The sequence below is a fragment of the Phragmites australis genome, chromosome 6 (assembly GCF_958298935.1).
Source record: "Phragmites australis chromosome 6, lpPhrAust1.1, whole genome shotgun sequence".
Taxonomy (NCBI): domain Eukaryota; kingdom Viridiplantae; phylum Streptophyta; class Magnoliopsida; order Poales; family Poaceae; genus Phragmites; species Phragmites australis.
In genome coordinates, this window is record NC_084926.1 from 7,214,193 (window position 1) to 7,237,334 (window position 23,142).

General features: G+C 44.0%; 2 protein-coding genes and 1 pseudogene across 2 annotated transcripts; 2 read left to right on the forward strand and 1 right to left on the reverse strand.

Annotated features, from left to right (window-relative positions):
- Positions 1 to 3,932: 3,932 nt before the first annotated feature.
- Positions 3,933 to 9,930, forward strand: LOC133921416 (universal stress protein A-like protein). Its single transcript, XM_062366273.1, has 4 exons — positions 3,933 to 4,215; positions 6,527 to 6,648; positions 6,767 to 6,885; positions 9,556 to 9,930. Exons 1-4 carry the CDS (start codon positions 4,032 to 4,034, stop codon positions 9,662 to 9,664), a joined length of 534 nt encoding a protein of 177 aa, XP_062222257.1. The 5' UTR covers positions 3,933 to 4,031; the 3' UTR covers positions 9,665 to 9,930.
- LOC133921417 (uncharacterized) lies at positions 9,690 to 10,601 on the reverse strand. The gene has a single exon (XM_062366274.1). The coding sequence runs from the start codon at positions 10,412 to 10,414 to the stop codon at positions 9,884 to 9,886; it is 531 nt and encodes a 176-aa protein (XP_062222258.1). The 5' UTR covers positions 10,415 to 10,601; the 3' UTR covers positions 9,690 to 9,883.
- A 5,629-nt stretch (positions 10,602 to 16,230) lies between these two features.
- Positions 16,231 to 21,156, forward strand: LOC133922902 (E3 ubiquitin-protein ligase SIRP1-like; annotated as a pseudogene).
- The last annotated feature ends 1,986 nt before the right edge of the window (positions 21,157 to 23,142 follow it).

Sequence of the window (23,142 nt, forward strand, 5' to 3'; positions counted from 1 at the left end):
TTTACTTAAGAATTGCGATGATGAAAAATCAATCGATAATGATACGATGTGAGGTGACTATTAGTGTACCAAAAAGGCGTCCTAGCTGGCCGTGAGCGCGATAACATGGCTCAAGGTGCCTGCCCATCGTAGCTATGGCATATAAACGGGTGTTATTTTTCTTTTTTGCAGTTGATCCACCTAAGTGATTTAAGGTAATAAAAAACGCTGCTAGGTCATTCGGCTAGACTACTTGAAAGTTATTATAGGCAGCAACTTCTGATGCTAATCGGAGCGTGGGAGACAAACAGTATTGGGGATGGTAGCAAATGAAGATGGGGACAAATGTCATATGTGTACAATGCAACGAGGACAAGGTGTGGTGTAGAGGCAACAAAGAGTATGGAAGTTGGAAGGGTGTAAAGGGAAGAGATGTGTCACCGTCCCTGACGACATCACTGAAGAAGCATCAGAGAAGGAGCGCACGGATTCTGAAGAGATGGCTCAGGAGAAGCTGGTACTAGAAACTGAAGGGAGGCGAAGACTTGGAAGGCGTATTCGTAGACCCAGCGCCCGAGTGTTTGGGTCGGATTGGGCCAACTGAAAGAAGGCCTTGTAATAGGTTAGGCTGGCCCATGGCTGGTTCTTTATTTCTCATATAAGCATGTATCTTCTTCTTGCTGGAGAAGGCAACGGAGAACAGAACCAGAACCTCATCGGAGGGGAGAACGAGCATTGCTCTTCGCCGTGTCTCAGGATCATCCAGATACTATCTATCTAGTATAGTGGGTGGTAACAATTGGTATCAGAGCAGTTCATCCTGGCGGGCACGATCATCAGACGAGGTTGCAAGTGGCGATGAAGACGGAAGATCAATTCGTTTTGATTTTGAAGAGGCTGGAGGAGAGCGCCAAGGGCATCGAGGAGAACAACAAAATGGTCGCAGAGGTACGGGTGGCTGTACTCGAGCTGAAGGAGGCCAAGGGCAATTTCGATCACTGGAAGCCCGAGGTAGAGGCGAGAGTACAAGATCTTCAAGCAACCGTCATCGACCTGCGTTCGCGGGTGGAACAACTCGTCTACAAGCCCACGATACTTCCTTCCGCGACCCCCACCATGGATCTGGTGAACCCTGATCCGCAGTTGAAGCCGACAACCGCCCATCTGGTTGCTTCTTCATCCGAGGCGGCTTCAGGGCCTAATGGCCACCACTCTGCTCATCATCACCGGGGTTCTTGTTTCAGGGTGGTCACCACCCTGGCACCAACCCCGATCACAGGTGTGAATCTACACCAAAATTTCCCTCCAATTCCTTTCAAACTTGGTGAATCTAGTGCGAGTTTGTTTGGAATTTTGTCAGGATTAGGCTCTGCCATCCCTCAATTGAGTTTTCCCCAATTTGATGGTACTAATCCCAAAATGTGGATCAAGAGATGCGAAACTTTCTTTGAATTGTATGCCATACCTCAGGAGTTGTGGGTGAGGTTGTCTACCATGCATTTCATAGGCTCTGCAGCTTTCTGGTTACAGTCCATAGAATCTTGTTTGGGTCAGTTTGGTTGGGTAGATTTGTGCGCAGCTGTTAGTTTAAGATTTGGAAGGGGCCAACAAAATAGGTTAATTAGGCAGTTCTTCCACATTAAGCAGAATAGCACAATGGTTGATTACATTGAAAAGTTTGATGAACTTGTGCACCAGATGTTGGCACATGATTCTTCCATTACTTCTGCTATTATCACTAATAGGTTTATAGATGGTTTAAGAGAAGATATTAGAGCAGTAGTTTTGATACAAAGGTCTCAAGATCTGGATACTGCTAGTTCCTTGGTAATTTTGCAGGAGGAAGTGCTTCAAGAATCACCCAGAAAAGAGGTGAGAAGGAATGATGGGGTGTCATATTTGAGGAGTTCCTTTAAATCTGTGTTGCCAATGTCAACCCAAACTCAGAAAATCAGTAGCTCAAATGCTGAAGATCGAAAGCGTGCAAATAATATCAAGTTCAGAACTGGTGAGGACAAATTTTCTGCTTTGAGGGCTTATAGGAGGGCAAAGGGATTATGCTTCAAGTGTGGTGAGAAATGGGGATTTAATCACAAGTGTGCTGCTACTATTTCTTTGAATGTGGTGGAAGAAATGTGGCAGCTATTGCCTGATTCTGGTTCAGAATCAGACTATAAGCCTAACCATTCAACTGAAACTGAAGAATTTGATTCTGGTGAAGACCTTATGTCAATATCCAAGCAAGCCATCAATGGCACAGAAGGGGCAAAGACAGTTAGAATGCAGGGTTATCTTCATCATTATGAAGTGATCATGTTAGTAGAGTCTGGTAGTTCACATTGCTTTATTAGTGAACAACTTGCTGCTAACATTCCAGGATGGAAAGCTATAGATAAACCTTTGAAAGTCAGGGTTCCTGATGGAGGAATTTTGTGGTGCACACATGAACTACCTCAATTTGCTTGGGGTGTACAGGGTCACACTTTTAGGAGTGATTTCAAGATACTTCCCTTGAACTGTTATGACATCATCTTAGGGATAGACTGGTTGGAAGAATACAGTCCTATGCAAGTGCATTGGGCTGACAAGTGGATGGCCTTTGAGTGTAACAGTACATTGATCAAATTGCAAGGTATTAAGACCCAGAATTCTATTTGTGCCCCCATCACAGATCATCAGATTCAAACTCTGTAGAAAATTGATTCAATCATGTTTATGGTACAGCTAAATACAATTGACCTATCTAAGGTCTCTCAGTGTGAATGGCCTACTGAAATTAAATCACCGGTCCTCAAATTTGCTAGCCTCTTTGAGAAACCTAAAGTCTTACTACCCAAGAGGTCAGAAGATCATGTGATTCCTTTGCTTCCAAGTGCTCAACCTTTTAGACTGCGTCCATATAGATACAATCATGCCCAAAAGGATGAGATAGAGAGGCAAGTGAAAAAACTATTGAAGAGTGGTATGATTCAATTCAGCTCGAGCCCATTTTCTTCCCCAGTGTTATTGGTCAAAAAGAAAAATGGTGAACGGAGACTATGTGTGTTGCGGTGTGTGTGTTTGTAATGAACTCATAAATACATAGATTATCTAGGTTCAAACCTCCATAAGGATAACATCTCTACGTCATATATATTTTTGTTATCAATGTTTGTGAACTGGTTACAGATAATTTTTTTTAACCCTTTTTCTCTATCCTTTTACACATCAGGTCCTCCTCTCTTTATATACCAGAGAGAAATAGACCTTACAAGCAAGTCTTTTTCTACTGACTCATATCTTAGCTAAACTTTCCACCCCTAAGCTATTTAAAATGGGTGACGTACGTGCCCCTTTTTATCCTAATAAAGCAGCTGAGCCCATCCTATCTGCTGTACACTGTCACGCCTATATCACCCCAGTCAACCGGTGCGTCTCGTCCCATCACTGGTCTTGCACATGAGCCTGTGAAGCAGTCTGACACGCCTGCGAGCCCGTTCCATAATGTTTAATGTTACAGGATGGGACATGACACCACTGCGCCGGCCACGACCTGTCCGCTGTGAGGAGTGACTAGGGAAAGAAAATACTTGAGTGAAATGTATTTAATGATAATAGATTGTTTAGATGTGAACTTGTCATGTGACCAGTGAAGACTGGTCGCGGGAATCCCTTATGTGGTAAGGATACTAGTCGCGAAGATGCAGACTGGTCGCGCGATGAGATTCTGGATCGAAAAATAATCTTCTGCCAACTGATATTGACCGATATAGGCCTCCAGAACACATGACCCATATTCTATACATCGATAAGCATGTATTTTGGACGCATCAATTTCTATGATAACCCTAAAATTATATATATATATTCCTCTAAACAGTCGCACGAGACTAGCATAGATGTCTCTTGTTTGGTTCACTGCTGGGGTGGACTTACTAAAATGAAGGGGAACTCGTCTGCCGATATAAAGAAAGAAATAGAACGGGCTGGATTTTGTCCTGTGCTCAAAATTTCCCCCAAAACTTTTCTTCTTGCCGAGGAAGGCAGCACGAGCGAGCGAAGCGTGCGCTGCAATGGCGGACTCGTCGGCGCCGACGCGGGTGATGATGGCGGTGAACGAGTCGTCGCTCAAGGGGTATCCGCACGCCTCCATCAGCTGCCGCGCCGCCTTCGACTGGACGCTCTCCAAGCTCGTCCGCTCCAACCCCGGGGGCTTCCACTTCCTCTTCCTCCACGTCCAGGTCCCCGACGAGGATGGTACGTACGCACACTCCCGCGACCTTTCTCCATGCTCGCTATCTTGCTGCGCGTTGGCTGCTGCTCGACGAAATGCGTCGGTTCTCTCTCGATTCGCGCGTTCGCGTTGGTGTCGATTTAATATGTGATGTCGCGATGTGAGGGTGCTAGCTATTCTCCGAGCAGGGGTAGTTGTTCGTAGCGCGCGGCGACGGTGTTCCACGAAATGCACGATGGTGTTGGTTGATGTTGTCCTTACTGCAATCTCGTTGTTTATGTAGGCGAATCCGCAAACTGTTGCAACCCGTGTAGTGTTCGGTAGTTGTAGTTGTTTTCAGCTTCTGATGTGTTGAACCTTCGTTTAAATTCACAGCATCATAGGGCTCTATGGCTAGGTGCTTTCTGCGAAACTTGTTCTGTTCAAGGACTTGTCGATGTTCTGAACTCTTGAATTAGGCTCTAGGTTATTCATACTAGGCGGTGTTGGTTGTTGTTAGTTGGCCCGACATCTGGATTAGGCGTGCCTTGATAAGAATAGTTGGTGGGTGTATTGAATATCTCGTCTTCAAATGCTGATTCCATAATGCGATTTTTCAGCAATTAGAATTTTAAAAAATCAGCAAATTGGTTCTGATACTTTATTCGATCCTAAATGGCTTGCCTCTTAAGGATAAGGTGTGATGCTTGTGTCTCGGAACTTGTATAGCTGTAGAGTTTCTCTCTCTACTCTAAATGATATATGCAGGACTAGCATATTGTTTGAATGAAAATGCCTCTCTATTGTGTTCGAGATAAGAATATATGGTCACCTTACTGATACTGCCCTACCGGTGATTTTCTGCTAGTGTTCTTTTTCTGGGGGTATGGATGGCATTTGACAGAATGGTTTTGAAGGTGGAAGCTTATGTTGCTTTGAATACTTAGTTTGTATTACGACCATTCTGCTAGGCAGATGCTCAATTATATTGCAAATATAACTCATGCATACAGGAACATGGTATTGTTTCTTTTTGCATGGGATGGTGTTATTGTGCTACTGGTTGTGGGCATCTTGCAGTGCATCAATGATGCTCTAACCACAGGCTTCCATCCTGATTTCTTTTTACCTCCTTTACACCATCTCTTTGTGTCCAATCGTATGCTATTGACTTGCTTGAGTTTCATTAAACTTACAGCCTACACTTCTTATTTTGAGACATTATCCACCATATCACTTTGCTCTGTTTCTGCTACCAAGAATATATTTATCAACTATTTACTTGTTTCTGTCTTTTTAAGAAATGTTTCTGTTGCAGGAGCATTTGGCTCTTGCAACATATTTCTGCGCACTATCTTTTTAGCCCATTTCGAGATCAATGCCTCTTTGTGTTGAAAACTTGGCGCGTCTCGCTCTCTCTGTTTTTTTTTAAAAAAAAAATTCTTCACTCCTTTTGTACAAAGATAAAATGGTTTCTGTGGTTGCAAATGCTTAGACCTGAATCACGCTTTTGTCTGTCAGGATTTTTTCTGGGTCCACAATACGCTTTAGCTGATACCGGAAATTGAACAGAGGATGTATGCATCATGAAAGCTTAGAGGGCACTCCTTTTTATGCCTTAATTGCTTTGCTTTGTTTGTTCGTTTGCATACCAATTCTTTTGTTGTCACTATACCATCTGCGCTAGATTGCAAGATGAAACAACTCAGTGATTATAAGTGATGTGGACAGAAAGCTTCTTTTGCTCATAGGGGTGTTTTATGTTACAGCACAAGATAGCTGATATAATAAAGTTTGAATAAAAAACTGTGTGCTACATCGGTCCTGTTTGGGCATTCTTATCAGGCTTAGGGCTCATTTAATTTGTATATTTGGTTCTGATGAGTAAAAGACTTGTTATGGACTTGGCCTTTTTGTGGTTGGTGTTTTACCAGATGAAATGCTTCATGTGCTTCTAAGTGATCTGGCTAGAAAACTTCTGTTGTTCAGTGGAATATTTTGTTACAACATAATATAGCTGATATAGGAAAGTTGGAGCAAATGAATATGCCATTATAAGTCCTCTTTAAAGATCTTCCATCAGGCTCAGGCATCATCTGTTGTGGTAGTTTGGAAATCAGTTAATTATTTATCCCATGAACTTAGCCAACCTTTTGTGTTGTTCCAGTGTCCAATGTATAAATTGAAACAAGACTTCTGGAACATATGTTAGCGCTGAGAGGCTTCCAATTTTTTCCCAGTTTATCTTCCTGTACAATGGGTGAATATTGATTACCTGCTCGAATATGTTGATATGGATCACTATTTTGTGTCTTTGTATGAAATTGGTTATTTTTGTTTTGTTGCCATCAAAAGGATTTGATGACATGGATAGCATCTATGCATCACCGGCGGACTTCCACCAAATGAAGCAGAGGGACAAGATAAGAGGGCTTCACTTGCTTGAGTTCTTTGTAAACCAATGCCATCAAGTAGGGGTAATTGAACTTGGCTATTGCTCAGAAAAATTACTGATTTTCATCAGTAGTGCTGACTCCAGCTGGCAGCAGTTGCCTTTTTGGTGTATAATGATCTTTTTATCTAATTGTATTGCAGATAAAATGCGAGGCATGGATTAGACATGGGGATCCAAAGGAGGTTATCTGCAGCGAAGTGAAGAGAGTCCAGCCTGATCTTCTAGTTGTGGGAAGTAGGGGCCTTGGGCCATTTCAGAGGTAATATATGTCAGCATGACTCGGTGTTTCAGCTTGCACAACATTTTATTCAGAATGTCACACTATTCTTTTCTTTTCCTTCTTTTTTTGGTGGTGGTGGGGTGTGTGTGTGGGTGGGGGGGGGGGGGGAGGGTGAGTTACGGCAAGCGTTGAGAGGAAGATATGAAAATAAAATGCATGTAGCGAGTAATTCAACTTCTCGCATCACCGTGCTCCAGATCTTTTTTTCTATGCTTTGATTATCCAAAAGTGTATGATTCTTTCTACTCTGTATTATGCAACAAGGGTTATTCTTTTTTCAGCGGCAAATCATCAATATTCGTTAAATTGACCAACTAATGTGTTGTTGGCTGTTGCTTGGCCACTTGATATAATTGTAGTTCCCTGGCCTGGCACGACTTTTCCACACTCAGGCCTGGGAATCAGGATTGTCAGGCACTCAGGCTTGCCCGTCCTGAGAAACAATAAATAACATAATTTAGCTTTTACCGCTATATTCTGATAAATTTTATGGGAAATAATGATATTTTGCATTATAATCAAAACTAATAAAATATTAATAGTTTTGGGCTTTTTCTAGGCTCTGTGCCAGGCCTCAAGCTTAGCCTGTCCAGCTGGCCGGTCCAGGCAAGGCTTGGGCCTGGCTTAGCCCATCACATGAACAAGTCTGGTGGTTACTAGCGGCAATTTTCAGCATCTTGACTTTCTCTCTCTCTTTTATTTGGTACCTTGATGTAGCACGAGGAAATGTTGCTGTTTTTCTTTTCTTTTGAGGACTTAAAATGTTGTATTTCAAAGTAGGATAAACCTATCAGTACTAGTCATATGTCACACACTATTAGAAGATTATGCTAATGTTCATTCAAGTTGTACATAAGCACATAACTTTAAGATTAGTTTAAAGGATTTCATTTCTTAAATCTCAATCTGAATCTTGAACTTGTCAGATAGTAACTAGTTAGCCTCTTTTCACAACATGTTGTATTGAGTATTTTGCTTATATAGTTCTATGGAGATCTTGAAAAGAGGGCAGAAGCAAAGGAGCTTTCAATTAAAAGCTTCAAGTTACATGGAGTGAGAAATGCTCCGTCTAACTGAACAATAGTAGGGAAAAAGAGAGCAAGAGTTTTCGCTGCCATGTGGATTAAGAAAAGGATTGCAGCTATCATCTAAAAGCACAATTAATATTGAATAATATTGAATTTGTGGAGCTTGACTGTAACATGGTAATTGTAGATAAGCACATTGGAATATGGAATGCTATGCTTGATTTGCGATATACATGAACCTTCGATCAGTGGTGTGCTATTTTTGTAACATGTTGGAATTATATGCACTTGAGCCTTGTAAGGTACTGAACTATGGTATCTAACTAAACTACGTAGGTCTGTTTGTGAACTGGAGATACCCCCCCCCCCCCCCCGCCCAAAAAACAAGTTTCCTTTGTTTGGTATGTTAAATACTGTACAGTAAAGGTTTTTCTGTTGGCCTAGAAACACCTTTGAAACTCTTTTTATTTGTTCCGTTGTAATGGGCTGAGTTGCACCTCATCCTTTGTAATGGGCATAGCAAATATGTACCCCTATATTTACTTTCATTTCTTTGTTGTAAAAAATGATAGTTAGAAGTTCCACCGAGCATATGAATAGTGTTTTCACGACAATAACAGAAAAAGGTTCCAAATGAACAGAAAAAATAGGACTCTTCTTTTGTCTACTTTGCCATGCTGCTTCTAGTGAAGTTTTACCTTTATAAGTCATTTTTTTCCTTTTGGTTTTGTTGGTGCTCAAATCATCTTACGATAGTCTGTCTCAACTTTTCATGTGAATAGTGAATGCAGGATGCATGTTTGTATTGCTATTCTTGGTGCACATGCGTGTTCTAGTTTCTTCAAGCGATTATGGAAAAAGGGTTTTTTGATATTCGTGCCTAGACAGGATGGTGCCGTACAAATCAAGCAGCAGTAGAGCAGCGTGCCTATTCTGGAAGGCATATACACTAACTCTAAATGATAAACACTCTTTTGCTAAAATAAAGACTTGGTAATTTAGTGGCCTATACATGTAGAGCTAATGAAATCTCCTTATGATGTAATGGTCTGTCTGTCTAGACGTGCTGATATATCATGATGGTGTGCAGCAAGAGTAAAGATTAATTATGTAGCTTGACTAAAAAATTATCGTGATGGTGAGCAGCAAGAGGCAAGATTAATTATGTAGGTTAGACTAAAAATGCTTACTGATTCAGTACTTGTACCCCAATTGAGGGTGTATTTAAGATCTAATTTAATTTCATTGTGCATGACGTCTCTGCAACTCTTTGTAGGACTTATGTCTAAGTTATTTTAATTGTTGATATTCACAGGGTGTTATTTAGTTACTATGAGCTAGGTGATGGAACACATATACAGTAGGTAGAATTATGTGCAATGTGGTTGTAAGAACATGAGCTAAATTAAAGTATGTATTTTGTATGCTATACATTTTATGACTTCTCTTTTGGTGAATGAGAAATTTACTACCAAAATTTGTTGCAGCAGTGTATGAATCAGAGCATCATGCTCATCTGATTTGTCCTGCTCCTAGATTATATTATGATTCATTCCAATGAGGAAGTCCATAGGAGATTTACTTGCACTGAATCTGAATGGTTTGTTGTTGCTACTTGTAGGGTTTTCGTGGGCACAGTGAGCGAGTTCTGCGTTAAGCATGCTGACTGCCCTGTCATCACCATCAAACGGAAGGCTAATGAAGCTCCTCAGGACCCTGTCGACGATTGATGCTTTCAATTCAACACCACTTGAGAATGAGATATTCTTCACTGCTTAATGGGTTAATGTACAAAATACAATATGGAGTGCCTGGAACTAGTAGTACAAGCTTTGCACACACCGCCCCGAAACTAGAGTGAAGATGAACACGCTATTGCCCAGGGACGACGAGAGATCGTATCATATGCGATACACCAATCGAGTTGTGAACCTAAGCTTCTTATATGATCATGTACTAGGCTTTGCAGGAATGAATACACCGCCCCTTATTTGCCCCTGCCTGACCACAGCATCTGCAGGATATCTAAAACCTGCGTACTCTTTCGGCACGGCGTAGCCTTTCGGCATGCCGAGCTGGGGTTGATGATGTTGCCCTTTGTTGTCAGCCTTGCTGTCGTTCTTCCATGCTGCAGGTTTCCCTGGCGCGAACTTGATCTCGAAGCCGTCGTCGATGTCATGGATCACGGCGCGGGAGCTCGCCACGGGCTTCATCGCCGGGTACTTGATCTCGAAGCCCTTCTCCAGGTCGCCGCCGACGGAGTTGGAGCCGTAGAAGTCCTGATCGGCGGACTTCTTGGAGAGCCGGCGGCCGCACAACCGCCCGACGACACAGGCGGCGACGGCGAGGAAGGAGATCACTGCGAGCACGGCGAAGACCGGGCCGAACGAGCCCTTGGACGCGGCGGTGGCCGGCTGCGCGTGCATGACGGAGTTGGCGGAGGTGGGGTAGTACACCGTGGGCTGAGGTAAAGAAGTCATCTTCTTTCGCTCTGCCTCTCAGCTATCGCAAACTGGAGTATGGAACTACCCTGCTCCCGCTCTAAGAAATGGTTTGGCCGTTTGGGTGTCTCTTGGGCACCGAGTAAGTGTGGTCCTTTTATGATGGAGGTAAAAGGTGCCGATTTGAATCGAGCAATTGCTTTGCATTTTTCACAAGCCAAGTGCTGAACTGCCCGATATGATGCTGCTGCCCATCTTTTCACTACTTATTTTTATTTTCGCAGAGATCTTTGAACGCATCGGACCGCGAGAAAGGTGGGCGCTTTGGGATCCCTTTGTGAGCAGTTCTTGGAATAACGTCTCGGTACGTATGCAGCAGCAGCCTGGTGTGTGGCCTCCCTCTCACTCCTTGTGTCCCCTCCCCAGTGCTGTGCTGCCCCTCCCCTGTGCTGCCCCTCCCCTGTGCTGTGCTTTTGCTTTTGCTTTTGGACGTTGCATTGGATCAAAGCAACCGCGGCAGGGAAGGCCCTGTCAGGGACATCGATCGCTTTGGCTTCTTTGATTGCTTTTCCTTCCAACTTTATCAGATTGTGGGGCAACGGGGAATGAGCGCCCCTCTTGACTGGTCACCTTTCTTGGGCGTGCCAACGCCATTGCCTCCTCCAGGCCCCTTCGCCAAATCCCCTTGAGGTGACAGCAGGGCCTGTTCACCTGTCTATGGCATTGTTCTTTCCATGATGTGTTCACGTCCACCTGAATCCGTTTAGATGATGAACCTGTGAGCACGAGCACGAGCACGATTATTAGGCCTAGGACATGTAGGAACGTGGAACTAGTTACTAGTCATGATACATTGTTGAGACTTGCTACTAGTACTACTGCTCCATTGATCGGACAACTTGAAGTAGACGTTGCAAGGATTGCATGAAGAAACACAAACAAACCTTGCGACTTTGCCGGATAGAATTAACGTTCGTATCCGGTTCTCAGTTCGGCGAGATAGAGGTTAAACTTGGATCTGAACCCCTGATGTAGATGTCACGGTGACTTCATCGTCGGCTCCACGTGTTAGCGACGACGCGCGATGTTAAGGATCCTCGTCCATTTAACTTTACCTCATGAAGATCAAGTTTAGTGAGCCTTAAATTAGAAACAAAATGAGATGAATAGATGGTGATGTCAAAACACCAAAATAGCGGGCTGACCTTTCCTCGTGTCATCTCCTCGGAGGTGACTCGAGGGTGACACACCTCCTCCCTCAACTTCCTTCTCCACCGACCTCAGCTCAGCCATCATCAACGACGGTCGTGGCAGCAACCGAGGATGGCACTAAGCGGTGGTCATCCTACCCACCCCTCCCTTTCCTCTTCCCCTTCCTTTCCTCTCCCCCTCTATGTGTCGTCACATGCCTGCCAGACCTCCCCTCCTATGCGGTGGATTTGGCCATTGGTGATCGGGATTCGCTCAGATCCGTTACCAGTGTGGCCTTCTTCGCCAGGGTCGGGCCCTGCAGTGGTGGGCCTGGGTTGACTGCACGCGGGATTTGCTAGGGTTACGGGCCGTTGTGGTGGTGCGCTCGCCCGGTGCTCCTCTAGGGTTGACATGGTACACTGGGCGGCTTGCTTCATCCGATCGGTCTGTTGTCCGGGCGGTTGTGGTGGTGTGGTGCTCGTTGCTATGGGCAGTGGGGGCCGACTTGCTTCTCCGTGCGGCTTGCTCCTCCAGACGGTTGTGGTGACATGGCTTTCTGGTGGTGCGGCTTCCCGTCTAAGCGTCGACGCGGCGGTGCCCGGTGGTTTGGATCCGGACGCCCTAGGACTCGATCTACTCAACGAGGATGGTTCTTCATGCCATCGATGCGGGTGCGGCTGCTGGTGGACCTGCCATTTGCACTACCTCACCCTCGCCCTCCCTCTACCCGTCTTGCATGGCACTGCCTTCGGTCGGACTATTGCTTCCTGGTGCGGTGGCTGACCGTTGTTGAAGATGATTTGGTGCATCCCTAGTGGTCATGTTATGCGTTGCTGCTGGCTGGGGCTTCGCCCTCGGTCGTCTCTTGCTAGTGGAGGTATCGTGCTCTTGTGCTATATGCTGCTAGTTGCTCTCTTGCAGGTGAATGGTCTGGTCGACCCGTCGAACCTACGTGTTCATCAGGTTGTGCCATGGTTAGGGGAATTATGGGCAAAAGCCCTGACAGGCACCTTGCCATTGCTGACGACTGTGATGCCCGCGGGCGTCATAACCTCCCTTGAGGCGTCGTGACGATGCTTCCCCCCTGGGATCTCTCCTTGTGAAAACCATGTCCGATTTCTCGGACAAGCGACGATGGTTCCTTTGCTGCTCCCTTCTTGAAGGCGTTGTTTTGAAGAATCCCTATATTACTTGTTACAACTGGCGACACTCTTTCCAGGCACATCATCCTCTATTGTTGTTCGCTCTTTTATCCGACCCCTTTGTTCTTCTGTGTGACGGGGCTTTCCATCACCTTTTGGCGCTTCGCGATAGTGGCTATGTTCTGACATCCCATGACCTCATCTTTGAGCTTGTGGTTCGACATGAGAATTGCTGATCGAGTTGGGTTGTTAGGTGTGGGAGCAGGGCTTCGTCTATTAAGTTGTCAGGATGTTCTGATCAAGGTGCTTGCAAGGTGCAGTTGCTGGCAGGGTAGCGTTGTTTGGTGTGGATGCTGCTTGGTGGTTCAGGAGTGCCGAGCTATTTGTTGTGTTCGTCAGGTTATATGCTGCTTAGTTGTTCCTTGTTGTCTGGTTGGTAAGAGGGTTTAGGGTTCCTTTCTTTCCTGTATTGCGCGTAAGCTAGGTTTCAGGGTTGTATTACAGTGTTTTTAAGGTTTTCGGATTTGTATTCACTTATAAACTGGATTATTTTTTTCTTAATAGAGAAAAAAATAGATGACCATTAGACCGTATAGGGCCTGGATCTAAAGTGCTTCCATTTTGGCGACCGGAGCCCAGTAGCATGATGCTGCATTCTGTAGGGCACAATTTGGTCGCGTCACGCCGAGTTGCTGCTGCTTTGTTCGGCCGTGCTGTCCGCACTTGAGAGATTCCTGTCAGGTCGTAGCCTCGTAGGTGTCGTAGTCTATGCCCGTGTTGTCTTGTCACCTCAGGGGTTTGGACGCTACAATTGTCTCGGACAGCAAAGCTACGGCATATAGTACAACTCACCACTTTGCCAGGTAGCACTTGCCCTATCAGACGGTGTTGAGGGTAGCTCCTGTGGTCACAATTCTGGAGGTTCCTTTTGAACTCTAGAATTTTATAATAGAAAACAATGTGATTCACTAAGGATCGTTTGTTCGAAGTGTAAGTTTAGATGAGATAGTGTTATTTTTGTTTTTCAGATGTGATATTTTAATTTTATGTTTGATTGGTAGGATGATAATAGATAAGATGAATCAATTTTCTGTTTGATTGGATATAGTAGATAAGTTGAGTTAGTTAAAAATTAGTATATCATATGAGAAAAGTATTAATGAATTTTTAAAATTTATTTGACATAATAAAATTTCTTAGAAGTTATAAAATAGGCTTATTTAGAGAATTTTAATTAATTATTGGCCCATACTTTTTAATCAAACTAATTAAAATTTAAAATTAGTTACCGATGAGCTCAGTTTATAAAAAACATTTAGAGTTTTTAAACCATTTCTATACTTACAAATCAAGAGTTACATAAAAAAACGTAAAATCACACGTACCCACAACGAATTCGCTCCGCAGACAAGGAGGACGGACTCGTCCGGTCTTTTTTCCGGGATCGACACATCTGGGATCTATTCAAATATTCTCCCGACTTGGATGGTCTGGCCGTAAACCAAACACCGGATCGACAAAAAAAAAAGGTGGATTGGGCGATCCCATCCAGTCCAGTCCAGGTCCGGCGAACCAAACACACGGAAGGATATCGTGGAAAACAAGTTTAGAGGGGTGATAATGACTTATTGGCCTAAACCTAATCTTCCTTCTTTGCTGGCCGCCGCTCGCAACACCTGTATCTGCCGCGGCGGCCGGCGGCGTGAGTGGGGGCGATGGCGCGGCGGCGTTTGGAGAAGGGTATCAAGGTGGCATGAGCCGCAGCGCAGTGGCGTGAGGAGTTCGGCACAGAAGTCAGGCAGCGGTGTCATCAACTTCCGCGGCGGCGGCTTCGCATCGCAGAGGCGTGAGGACGTTAACGCTTGGCTGCACATCTGTTTCAGAGTTCAGTTTCCTGATGTTTTCCCGTTGCAATTAGGAAGGCCAGCTAGATGCATAGACTGGCTGTCCCCCTCGATCTTACTGAACTTAAGAACCAGATATGGTTGGGAGAGAATGGGTTTGTTCATGTAAATCTTTTTCTTATTCGTATATGTTAAGGATCAAAAGCAACAAGATGTATGTATTCTGAAATCTGAGCACCTCTTTATGATAATCGAAACGAATATACTACTGCAGAGACAAAGCCAAACCCGTCTATGATAAGATTTAGCATCTGTTTGTGATAACCCGTTCTGAGGAATTGGTCTCCGTTTCCCATCCTCCGCACCCCACCGGTACAATCTCATCTTACGCATTAACTCATCACATAAGCCAGCAGAGAGTTTAAGGAACCCCATGCATTAGTAGGTTGGGAGCGGCTGAGCCACTGATTTGATCAACACTTCTTTGCCAGCACTAGAAACAAATTTCTCACTCCAATCTGAGAACCGTTTGCCAAAGCGTTCTTCATAAGGTTGAAAGGCTTCTCTTTCCATCTTGTCCTCTGGAGTTGGCAGGCCCAGATACCGTGCTTCAAAGGCTTCCTTCTCAAGTTGCCGCGTTGCCCTGATATTTGTTTTCAACTCATCATCTACATTGCCAGAGAATAAGATCGAGCACTTTGATGCACCGACCAGCTGACCAGTACCAGCCTCAAAATCCGACAAAATGTTTCTGATGTGTGTTGCTTTCTCAACTTTAGCCTTGAAAATAACAAGGTATCATCTGCAAAAAAGATGTGTAATCATCGGTGTTCGACAACAGATCCTGATTCCTTCAACGCTACCCTCTGCTACACCTTTCTTCAGCAGCCCTGAAAGGCTATCGGCCACAGATAAATGCCAGCTCCGTTGGTAGAATTTACCTGGTAGCCCATCTGGTCCAGGGGCCTTGAGAGGGCCGATTTGGAGCATAACGTCAGCGATTTCTTCGCCCGTAAAAGGTGTGCAAAGGGCCTGGTTCATTGCATCCGTTGCTCGCGCTTGTACAGCAACCAGTCCACGATCCGATTCAACAGTGGTGTCACGATCATAAAGTTGTCAGCAATCCTAACTGATATTTGCAATATGTTCTGTTGATATCTGTATTCTGATTTACCTCTAAATCGTGCTACTTGGTTTAAACCGATTGAAATCTATCTGTAAACTAATATATAATGAAAGGAAGCCTCCCTGATTGGGCAGAATAGAACCTTTGACAAAAGTTTCTTAAAAAAAGAATCATCAGCCAACCTTTGCATGCTCTCCTTCTCTGTACACCATCTCCCTTGCTCATCCTTTAACCTTTTAATCATGTTCTTCCGAGCTCTCCACGTGGCTTTCCGATGAAAATGATTAGTGTTTCTGTCTCCTTCGCCTAGCCTATTACTTCGGGATCTCTGTAACGACATCATCTCCTCCCGATATAAAAGTTCATTGAGCTTGTCGAGAGTATCACGGAGGACTGTATGATCAAACTGTGGGCCTTGTCAAGGATAGTTTTATCAGGCCACTGAAGGAAGACATCTTCTTGACTTGGTAGATCTCGAGTCTTGATAATTCAGGGGTGAATTAGGGCTGTAAGATACTATACCGAGGGAAAAGAACAAGTGTTGTTTGCAAGATGGATGAAGTTCAGGGCGTTAGATATTGGTGCCACAGCTGTGAGGAGGTGATCAATCCTATGCCAGAGATGAAGTGTCCTAATTGTGAGGAAGGATTTGTCGAGGAAATGGACTCTGAAGGCTTCGAACCAGCAACGGTTCATATAATAATTTCTAATAAATCTTTATGCATATATCGTGAAGAGGTGGCTCATATTAAAATTCACACCCTATTAGTACTATATTGTTGATGGAGATAAAGTTGGGAATTTCTCTTTATATATATGCAAAGACTCTCATCTCATTGGATATACGTACAATATAGACTGCTAGGAACGTTCTCATTACGTGAGTCTATATAAGAATTAGTGTTTTGTCTCTTTCTCTCTCGATTGTGTTGCCGATGTAGTCTATTCTATCCCAGCGTCGACGTGCACCGACGAATAGTAGAGTATGTCTCTGAAACTCTGGCGTTTGAGATCTTGTAACAGGAGATGGTGAATAAGGTTTTTAGAAAACGCTTCACATGACTGCTTAAGTTTTTCACCACGGCTCGTCTTCCTAGTCGTTTGAGTGATGCCGCTGTCGTCGTCAATAAACTCGACGTGTCATCAGCAGGATCGATCGTGTCGTCAACATAGTGCAACCAACATCTTTAACAACCTTCACAATGCAGAACCAGTACGTAAAAACAATGTTAGTCGTACTTTATTTCCTACGATTCCTAATTTTGAGTATAGTAGATCTAGTCATGTGTTGTACTTTCATGCATAGTCTAGATTATACTCTAATGATATGATCTTATCAGTTTCTGCTCATGAATTATTTATGGTTAATAAGGTGAAGTCTTTCTTATATCAAATCTTTGATATGAAAGATCTGGGTAAGGTTGATGTAATCTTAAATATCAAGTTAATCAAAGGAGAGAATGAGATTACTCTTACACAATCTCATTATGTTGAAAAGGTCTTGAGCTGTTTTGGCTACCAGGACAACAAGACTTTTCCAACACCTTATAATTCCAGTGTGATACATCGAAAGAATAAGAAAAGTGGTAGGAACCAACTGAGATACTCTCAGATTATTGGATCACTCATGTACCTAGCTGGTGCTACAAGGTCTGATATCTCATTTGTTGTGAGCAAATTGAGTCGCTTTACTTCTAACCCGGGTGATGAACATTGGCGTGCACTTGAGCGAGTCATGCGCTATTTGCTTGGTACTATGAGTTATGGTCTTCACTGTTCCGGTACCCATCGGTAATTGAGGGTTATAGTGATTCAAACTGGATATCTGATGCTGATGAGATTTACGCCATAAGTAGATATGTATTCACTCTAGGTGGTGTTGCTGTGTCATGGAGGTCTTGCAAACAAACCATCTTGACGAGATCAACTATGGAAGTAGACTCACTGCATTAGACACAGCCACTGTTGAGGCAGAATGGCTGCATGAGTTGTTGATGAACTTACCTATGGTTGAGAAACCGGTACCAGCTATCCTTATGAAATGTGATAATCAGACGGTTATTATCAAAGTAAATACTTAATGGATAATGACAAGTCCTTAAGGCACGTAAAGAGACGATTGAAGTCTGTAAGGAAATTAAGAAACTCCAGAGTGATAACCTTAGATTATATCCAAACAGCTAAGAACTTAGTAGATCTCTTTATAAAGGGACTATCATGGAGTGTGATAGATATTGTATCGAAAGAGATGGGTATGAGATACATTTGAGTTATACTATAGTGGTAACCCAACCTATATAATCGGAGATCCCGTGAATTAAGACTTGGGAAAAACAAGCTATTGGCCTAACTAGAGGAGAGTACCTTTGTTGTTTGACCCACTCGAGTGAAGATGCAATACTCTCAGAGATCTGTAAGGTAGGTTGGCTATTGACTTAATGTGTTATGTTGGCTTTAAGTAGCGAAGATGCTGACCTACAATGCATTCTTGAAAGAACACACCTATATGAGTCTGACTGTTAGTCGCAATCTATGAGATTTGGGTGATATCTAGTAAACTCATAAAAAAATAATAGAGTGGGACTTATATGCTCTACCCGCAAGGTAGCCTATTGGCAGCCAAGTATCAGTTATGACTTTAAGTAAAACTTGTTTGCATATTGCAATTCAAGGCATAGTCCATTGTTCAAGTTATGAATGAGTGTAGCTTGATGTTCTAGATGGATGTTTAACTTAACAGTCTTCACTGAAACACTGGTATATCAAACAATAGTGAGAAACTGACAATTATCTACGAGACTTTGAGATCTGATGGTGGATTGTTAGAATTATTGGGACCGACCCATATAATAATTCCTAATAAATCTCAAAGGCCTATATTGTAGAGAGGTGGTTCATTTTTTAGATCCACTCTCTATTAGTACTATATTGCTAATGGAGGTAGAGGTGAGGGGTTTCTCCCTATATATGTAAGGATCTCATATCATTGGGTACACGTATAATATAGGCTGCTAATTGATAGTAGTCCTAAAATTAGGAACACTCTCATTACGTGAGTTTATAGAAGAATTAAGATTTTGCCTCTTTCTCTCTCGATTGTGCTGCCACTATAGTCTATTTCATCCCGACATCTGCGTGCACCGGCGAACGGGAGAGCAGATCTCCGAAACCCTTGCTCTTGAGATCTTGCACCGGGAGAGGGAGAATAAGGTTTTTAGAAAGTGTTCCGTGCGACTGCTCAAGTTCTTCACCACGACTCGTCTTTCTAGTCGCTTGGGTGCTGCCCACTGTCATCGTCATAAACTCAGCGCGTCATCAGCAGGATCGATTGTGTCGTCAACACAGTGCAACCAGCATCTTCAGCAACCTCCACAACGTAAGACCAGTACGTAAAAACCATGTTACTCGTACTTTATTTCCTGCTATTCCTACTTTTGAGTATAGTAGATCTAGTCATATGCTATATTTTCGTACACATATCTAGATTATACTCTGATGATATGATTATATCAGTTTATCAGTTTCTGCTCATGAATTATTTATGGATTAAATTAAAGCTAAATGTGCCTTATTTTCGAACAGGATCGACTCTCGCTTTTGGCTCCACTGCTGCTTGGGATGTGGGGGGGGGGGGGGGTGGCTCGTCGCGGTGATCAAGACTTAGGCACTTGCCAAACCGCGAAACCCTAGCACTATTCTCAAATCGTGTAGCCGCCACTTGCTTTGCCTTAAGCAAGCGCTCCAATGTCAACACGTATACTGTGTCTTGTGATCTTAACCGTCGGTAAGTCTCTCCCGCTCTCGATCTCTCGGGCCGCCTTGTCACTTGCACCGGCATCCCCTTTGCTTGACTTTACCAACATGACGTCTTCATCCTTCTCCATTCATACTTTGCTTAATCTCCATATGTACCACTAGGATCACCCTTGACTCTTCTCAGCTTCCTTAATCGTCCGACAGCAAGCCTCCCGCCTGGCCCCGATCATCTCGCCATTGACCGTTAAGTCACATCCATCACCCGCACACCATGAAACAAGCAAACATGTTTTGCCCACTCTAAACCATCTCCAGATTAGCTCAAAACAAAAATTCTCAAATGAAAGCACATCCTGTAGAAATCATGAACACTGGATGTTCCGGTGTGTTCTGCCTCTGAACACCAGACTATCCAGTGAGGCTAACTCCTTTGTGCACTAAAGAATCTCGCATCTGTAAACAAAGGTTCGACGCATTGCTCTAGTGTTCATTGTCTAGTCATCGGAACATCCGTTACCTTTATCTCTAACAGAACACATTGTTCCAATCCCTCTGCAAGAAATGCTCCGGTGATTAATCTAGTGTTCAACCGTGCACACACCGGACCTTCCAGTGAGTACCACGGTACTAGACTTCACAATTTTACCCTCTCTGCAAGAAAAGCTCCGTTGTACTCTCCGGTGCTCACAGCTCATCACCGAACTGTCCGGTGAGTACCACTCATCAAAACTCAGTTTGCATTCTTCTCTGCTGAAAATAGTTTGGTGCACACAAATAGCCAACACCGAACCATCCGATAACCATTTCAAATTTTGCCGTCAAACTGAAAACCTCCAACATTAGTGTCAGCACCACACCGGATCATCCAATAAAGCTAATTTCTCAGACACCAGATCCGGTGAGAATAAATCACCTGAACTCAGAGAAAATTGTTCCAATTTCATTATCCTTCAACTCAAATTAGTTATAAATAAAAACAAACTTAAAAAAACGCATGCTAACTAAGTACAATTCAACTCAATCAGTATCAATGACTCATCGTACATATTAACCAAAACATTTATTCACCTAGTTTTTCAGATTGGGAGAGACAGAGGGATCGACGTAGGGAGAGGACAGAGAGCCTTGTTCTGATCAACTCCAACAATGAGGCTATTATTCTCCAAGGAACATTTGGACCTGATGACAACCAAGAGGACCCTAGCAACACAAGTTCTGGTGTGTCACTTGGGGATTACTTTCTTGGTCCTGGCTTGGATCTTCTCTTGCAGCGTTTGGCAGAGAGTGACCCCAATCGTTCTGGCACACCACCTGCCAAGAAGGAAGCAGTAGCTGCATTGCCAACCGTGAACATCCAGGAAGTGTTGGGCTGTTCAGTCTGTCTAGAGGATTTTGTAATGGGTACAGAAGCAAAGGAGATGCCCTGTGAGCATAAGTTTCCACTCTCATTGCATCCTTCCATGGCTGGAGTTCCACAGTTCTTGCCCAGTCTGTCGATATCAGTTGCCTACTGAGGTATCGAAAAACCCATGTGAATCAGCAAGCACTGCTGGGGTCGTGAACAGTGATGGAGTCAATGCTGCTGCAAGCAGTGATGATACAGAACGTACTAACCGTAATGGAGGCAACCATTCTGGTAGTCCTATCTTCTCTGTTTTAAGCGCATTCTTCTCATATCCACCCTCATCTGATGAAAATGCTCCACACTCTTCTGAGAGCTGAAGACAGCGTCGGGCGCTGGGTTACGATAGGGTGAAGATGTTCTGAAATGTGGTTCCTGACTCCTAAGAGGCTGGCATCTTTATCTTGTGGTTTCTGTGCATACCTTTGAATTGCCCCCCCCCCCCCCCGGAAGACAAGCTATTCTCTTCGCTTTTCTGAAAACTACGTGGCTTGTAACCTGTTAGTGCTTGTTATGTCTACTTGTCTGAAATAAAAGTTAGCCTCTAGCATGCTTACCATCTCTCGGAAGACTTCAACATGCATCAGTGGATCGCCAATTTGGTTGAAATTTTATGACCAATGCAAGGGTAATATCCTCCACTAGTTGTTTGGCATATGTAAGCAGTGACAAGCCTTATGTTTTTACTGTGAGAATCCTCTTACAAGACAGCTGGATAATTTCTGTGAAGGGAAGCACCTTTTACTGATCCTCGCGCCACATGGCCTCTTTGATCCGATTTCTTCTTTAAACGCATCAACAGTTCCCACATGTGACGTCTGTTTTCCACTCGCAGTTCACCGTAGACAAAAGTGAGTCTCCATTGCGAGCGGGCGTGTTCTTTCAATCCTTCTATCTGCATATGTTAATAGATGGAGGATACAACTCTATTTAAAGAAGTCTTCTTAAAATTTTCAAGAATTATAAGTGGGCTTGGCCCATGTATGTAACATGTGCTATTGGTGAAATGGTGGTGGGTACCAGCACCACTTCCAAAGTACTAGTATAATATATCTTGGCCCTCTTTAGTGTTTCATGGCCTAGTATAAGACCAGTTTCCCCTCCAGATCAAAATTACAAGACCGATCGATCCATTTTCCTTCATATTACTAGCTAGAGAGAGAGAGAGAGAGAGAGAGAGAGAGAGAGAGAGAGAGAGTCGCCCTTGGATACGAGTCTGCAGCAGTTACGAACGTCTCTTGGTTTATGACCCCCACGGTTCAGCTTAAACAATTGAGCAACCTTTTGAAACCAACACAGTTGAGCGACTTGACTCTCACATATATATGGAGTATATCAACCGCGATAAGGCTTGCAACGCAACGCGGCTCGAACATAGTACCATTCGAAATTCCACGTAAGCTTCATTTGTTCATTGCCACACTCTGCCAACTTTACGTTCAGGAAGTTTGGCTTTCTTAGCAGTAGCTTAGGCTTCTACCTTGACATAGATACCGAAGCTTCTGTCATGGGTTTATCTCACGCAAAATCACCCGACAGCAGCTCAATTCTGATTGGGAAACGACGCAGCAAGAGTCGGTCACATGATTAATCACATTCGACACGCCTTTCACTTCACAGAGAAACTTGGATACCCTGTAGCGTGAGTCTACCTTGGAGAGACAGAAACCGAGCTACTTGAATTCAACCCAACCCGCACGCTCTGCCGGAGACGGCGACTGGGAGCCAGCCCAAGATACCAGGCATGGATTGCGATCGGATGAATTGGGACCATTATACCACTTCTTCAGTTTGAAATCGCGTTGGCAATCTGCTTACATCTGCGCTGATTTGATCTGAACACGGAGAAACCGACCTGCTGCGGCTGTGTCGTGGGCCTCGCAAATTGTTCTTTCCGTGAATCAGACGAGCTTTATTACTTGTTGTATTTCTCTTGTGCTATGAGTTATGTATTGCTGTTTGGCTTTCGGAGCACATGATTATCGAGAAAGTTGAAGCGATAATGGGAAGACAAGATACTTTGGGACTGAAAGCTTCTTTAGCCTTGCTCACTGCAAAACAAATTATATACTGTTGGGCATGCGATGCATACTGGGAGGCGCCGCAGTGGGGTCGAATTGGGCGCGTGATTGTTAACCATATCGTGTGCTCAAATCTTGGACGTGCTGGATCGGCTGTCAAGTGTCGACACACGCATGCTCTGGTCAAACGTGAGAAGCGACCAGCCGCCGAGCCGCGACTCGCAACCAACCCCCTTCGAACGTGAGCGGAAACTAGCGTTGTCGTCTCAATCGACCGCGCACGAG

Bases quoted from the DNA above. Each gene is read 5' to 3' on its own strand.
- LOC133921417 (XM_062366274.1), bottom strand. From the start codon at position 10,414: ATGACTTCTTTACCTCAGCCCACGGTGTACTACCCCACCTCCGCCAAC.
- LOC133921416 (XM_062366273.1), top strand. From the start codon at position 4,032: ATGGCGGACTCGTCGGCGCCGACGCGGGTGATGATGGCGGTGAACGAG. The intron at 4,216-6,526 runs GTACGTACGCAC...TGCCATCAAAAG, and splicing joins CCAGGTCCCCGACGAGGATG to GATTTGATGACATGGATAGC. The intron at 6,886-9,555 runs GTAATATATGTC...TGCTACTTGTAG, and splicing joins GGCCTTGGGCCATTTCAGAG to GGTTTTCGTGGGCACAGTGA.